The following is a 4,949-nucleotide window of genomic DNA, read 5'->3' as shown; positions in this document are numbered from 1 at the left end:
CTATGGACTTGTAGTAAAAGATTGTTATATCAAACTTGTAGAGTGACTATAGGAGAACAAACTTTATTCGGTGGGATGCCCTAAAACCATATGCTACTAGGAGTAAAGGTGGTTCAAAGTGGTGTTGGCTGAATTCTGAATTTTCAGATTTGCACTATTATCTAAGTCTGAATTTCAGTGATTGTGACTGACTTTGGAGCTTCGTGGTAAATAATCCATAAGGTTTTGAACTATGGTTTCTATAGAGAAATTGAAGACCATAAGTTGGTGTACAAATGCCGTTAAGGGTGATGGATATGATCCTACACAAAAAGTGGAGAAACTGAAAATGGACTGTTAGGTTACTGGTGACTGAAATTGGTTCAGTTAACTAAAACTGAAATTCAGTAAATGGTGGCCAATTTGGAGCTCATTTGTGATCAATCCAAGTGGTTTTGGACTAACGTTTCCATAGAAGAGTTGGAGCCCATAGTACAGAGAACAAGATTTATTAAATAAGTTTGATTTGGGGCTGCACTAAATTTGGAGTAAATTGTGCTCAAACTCTCTCAGGTGTGAGTTCAGTTTTTGGTTCAGTTAACTGAATCTGAATTTTAGTATTTTCATCCCACTTTGAAGCACTATAACTTTTGATGCATAAAGTTGTGAACCATACTTCTTGTGTCAAAGTTGAAGAGTGTATATCAGTGAACAAGTTCATTTGGGGAAGGTTGGATTGGTACTACATAAAATGTGGAGTTATAGTTGCTTAAAATAGGGGATGTCAGAATTGTGATTTTCTGAACTTGATTCAGAAATTGAAATGCAGTTTCAGCATTTTTAGCAAACTTCAGACTTCTATTGTGATAAACCCCTAATATTATGGCCTGCACTCTCCATAGTAAAATGTTAGAGGGTAGTGTGGTGAGAAATTTCCGTTAAGGTGGATCTCCCTGACCTTGCTTAGAAAAGGGAGAAAATGCTGCTCCAAGTCGCTCTGTCAGACTGGGATTTCAGCAATTGGTTCAGTAAACTGAATCTGAAATTTAGTGTTTTCCTTCGGGTTTTGAAGCTCCCCTGTACCTAGTCCATGGAGTTTCGAGCTGCAATCTGTATAGCAAAGAGTTAAAGGGTATATTGGAGAGAAATTTGTATTCAAGTCGTTTCTATGTTATCATTTGGAATCTTGTGATGCGAGGAGGGGAAGATGTGGGTTCAGTCTGGTGTCGAATTCAGTTTAGAATCTGAAGTTTGATTCAGTTCACTAAAGAGTTTAGAAAGCAGCAGGTTCTTCTCAATTTTGGACCTCTTTAGTTTCTAAATTTTCGAACTTTTGGTGGGTAATCATTATATCAAACCTGAAGATCTGTTGTTGAGAAACAATTTCGGTTAAGAAGGATTTCCATGTTCTTATTTCGATCTAGGAAAAACTTTGCTCGAAGTCGAGCTGTCCGACATGTTCGGCACTGAACTGGGATCAGTGGACTGATGGGAGCCGTGCTCAACCTGAATGTGGACATCAAACTAGTTCCTGTGTGCCTGACCGCAGTGCTTATTCAACTTGTGCCAAGGTTTGTGTGGGCTTGTAGCAGCGGGCGTGGGACCGGTAGCAGATATTTGATTTCACCCATGCACCTTCTCGACCCTTGTTTTTTTTGAGAAAGTGAACAACAACCGTCAGTGTGTGCAGGCCACGTAGCTGCTTGCCACCGTTTAGCTGTAGCCGGTGCTCATGCGTGAGTTTGCCACGCAGCTGCCTGCGTGTTTGCTTCAGCAGTGCAAATAGGTTGTGCTGGTGGTCGAGGTTTCTTTCACTCTTCTGAACCTGGACCCTGCTTTTCCTCTGCTCTTCTCTCAGTTGCCGTACGCCAGAGCTCCCCCTTCCGTGGCCAACCATATCGGGTGAGGTTTTATGCCCTCTATTCCATGTTTTCTAGCCCCGGCAGCCACCCTGTACTTGCTCGTTTCCAAGCTGTGTTCCAGCGAGCTTCTCTGTAGTTCTTCGCTCTCAGCCTGTCCGGTCCTGCGTACTTCAGCACCGTTCTCCAGCCGTCCAAGCTCCACCTCGTCGTCGTCCTGCTGTTTCAGCGTCGTATCCCTCGACCTCATCGCAGCAGCACCGGTGCTCTTGTCGTCGCTGAGCTCTTGGCGTGTCGTGACATCATCGTCGCTTTCTCGCCGACCGCGCTCGACCCACAGCTCCTTTGCGTCGTCGTCTTCGACAACCCACAGCCTCTGCTCCGATCTCGTCGCACTTCGCACTCCTCACACCCGGCAAGCCGTCGTGCTCGGCGTGTTTTCTCTGTGCGGCCTTACGGGTTCCTCTCGCTTCATTGGCTTGTCGCGTGTTAGAGCAGGTATGGTTCAGATATATGTGTAAATTTAAGAGAAAGTCCAAAAGAATTGGTTCTTGTGTGATTGCGGTCGGCTATGGTTAGCGCCATCATCCTTATCCCATGTTTATGCGTGATGATTGGAGAAGAAAGGATCTCTCGCTTCATCGGCTTGTCGCGTGTTAGAGCAGGTATGGTTCGGATATATGTGTAAATTTAAGAGAAAGTCCAAAAGAATTGGTTCTTGTGTGATTGTGGTCGGCTATGGTTAGCGCCATCATCCTTATCCCGTGTTTATGCGTGATGATTGGAGAAGAAAGGATTTAGATTGTGTGCTAGGAGTGTTTAAAAATAGAGCACTAAAAATTGTAGGAAAATTTATGTAAGCTTATCTTGGGCATATTAGCTCTTGGGTAAAGTTTGAGCTGTTTGGGCAATGTTTGCATAGCAAACTAATTGTTGCTCAAAATAGAAGAGAGGATTTCATCCTTGGGTAATTAGGGCATCTAGTGTCTTAGTGATGGGATGAAGTTGCTTATTAAGTTTGAGGTGTTTGGGTGAAGTCTTAAAAGGATTGGCTCCCTAGTGACTTGTAGCTTGTGATGATAGCTTGTAGGTGTATTCTAGATGTATTCTTTATTACCCTCTAGGCAAGTTACATTTTCATGGCATTGCACAAGCATTCATAAGTATGTTATCTCATGTAGAGCTCCCTGAAGAAGTGGACATCAAAGAGAAATTTGCTCCATTACCTGAATACCCATTGGTGAGGTTCCATCTAACTGGTGATCTGGTAGAAGAATTTTGGATCTTCTTTGCAACAAAGGCAAGCCCCGGTGCATTTGCCACCTTCCTTGTGTTTACAAAATTTTTATCATTTATATGTTGCATTAGGTTATAGGAGTTGATTGATTAAACCATTGATGCATTACCATCCTTGAAAGGTTGATTACCACACCTTGTCACCTGTTTTATAAAAACTAGAGATGCTTAGTCATGCTGATAGACTAAGAAAAATGTTTTATGATCTGTGACTCATGTTTTTACAAAAAGAAAATGGGCTTGGGATAAAGAAGGCATCAAGACGTTGATAAATTCATTATCCACGCATGGCCCCTCTGTCAGGCGCCAAAGTTTTGAAATAGTTTAAAATGGGACCAGAGGTTGAGCAGGAAAGGTCGCCCGTCTGTGTCGATTAAGGACCATACTGATTGTTGGCCTAATGATCTAGGACCTTTTAACTGGCCACATACCTCGTCATGGGTAAGCCTGAACCCGACTATTCCATACGTGAAAAGACAATCGCGCACTGGGCGTGGGAGATGGTGGGAGTAGTAGTTACCCTCCTGGCAAGAAGCTGAATGGTAGGGTAATGTGCTCCCGGGTAGCGCGGACCAGTTCATGTAGTGGAGGATCTGTGGGAATGGTTGACATATGAAGGGTTAAGTGCTACATATGTCGTGTGGTTGGAGATCCCCAACTGGGTATTAATCGATTCGGATCGCCATTACTTCTCGGATATGAAGACTGGATCGCTGCCCTTCATCGTAGATAACAAGCGAAACAAAATTTGGATTTTAAAAGCAACCTAGTGTAGGTCAAGTGAATGATCTAGATTAGGAAAATGCTAGATTCAGGCTAGAAGATTCAGGTAATAAACTAACTTGTGAAATAAAACTTGGCTTAAGGACCCACTTCTAGTAAGCTTTTCTGCAAAATGAGTCCTTGAACTTTGATGAGCTTTACCTTGATTCCCAAAAGCCAACATACCCTTGAGAGTCTTTTCTTTAGTCGGGTAAGTCTTGCTGAGTAATTGCGTACTCAGGGTTTTATCCCTTGTTGTTTTTGTAGGAGAAGTTATATTCCCTTATCTTTGGGTTAATTACTTCATGTGGAGGACTTGAAGATTAGAAGGTTTTTATATCTCTCTTATGGAAAGGCTTCACCCTTCCAATTATTGTAGTTAAGTTATGCCCTTCGAGTACTATCAGGACTTGTAATAAATACATCTCTTTCTACCATGTAAAACTTGTGTTCTGGAATGTAAAGTGTACTTTGTAAAAGTCTTCCGCTCTATCTCCAATGTCTGTGTATCAAATGTGATTACTGTAATATACATGTTATGTGGGAGATCCTTGGGATGATGAGTTCCAGTTGGCGAACTCGATAGCCTTGTTAAGTTACCCGGTATACATGCACAGCCATCTGAGGCCAGTAAGGCAAGGATTGGTGCATTTGAGCCTGATAACTCGGGAGGGCTGTCACAGTATAGTTGGTAACTAGTATGGCAGCGTGTACTTTATAATACTTATAATACTTGGTGGTGGCTATAGAAATTGTTTGAGGTAATTGATTGATGCATAAGGCTAACCCTAATGGGTAGCTATATAGTGATGTACATGGGCCACATGGCATATACTCTAACACCCCCCGCAGTCTGAACATCCGTCGCAACGGAGTTCACAGACTGGACTCAACAGGAAGACAAAGGAAGACGTAGACCACACCGTACATCACACCATAGGATCCCCCCACAGCCGCAACTAGCCACTACTGATGTTGAGGCTAGAGCGAATGATGAGGACATCACTTCTATACATACAATGAATGGACCGATAACACGATCTCGTGCACGAC

General features: G+C 42.8%; 1 protein-coding gene across 2 annotated transcripts; it reads left to right on the top strand.

The window, feature by feature from the left end:
- The first annotated feature begins 1,792 nt into the window (after positions 1-1,792).
- On the top strand, positions 1,793-4,333 carry LOC111591320 (uncharacterized). Of its 2 annotated transcripts, XM_023302273.2 has the most exons (3): positions 1,793-2,336; positions 3,020-3,138; positions 4,164-4,333. In XM_023302273.2, exons 1-3 carry the CDS (start codon positions 1,892-1,894, stop codon positions 4,221-4,223), a joined length of 624 nt encoding a protein of 207 aa, XP_023158041.1. In that variant the 5' UTR covers positions 1,793-1,891; the 3' UTR covers positions 4,224-4,333. The 2 variants fall into 2 exon arrangements, 1 of the variants encoding a protein (XP_023158041.1); XR_002750487.2 differs by lacking the exon at positions 4,164-4,333 and having other exon boundaries at positions 1,793-2,503; positions 3,020-3,137.
- The last annotated feature ends 616 nt before the right edge of the window (positions 4,334-4,949 follow it).

This window comes from Zea mays, chromosome 4, assembly GCF_902167145.1.
Source record: "Zea mays cultivar B73 chromosome 4, Zm-B73-REFERENCE-NAM-5.0, whole genome shotgun sequence".
NCBI lineage: Eukaryota > Viridiplantae > Streptophyta > Magnoliopsida > Poales > Poaceae > Zea > Zea mays.
This window is presented reverse-complemented; position numbering and strand designations above follow the sequence as displayed.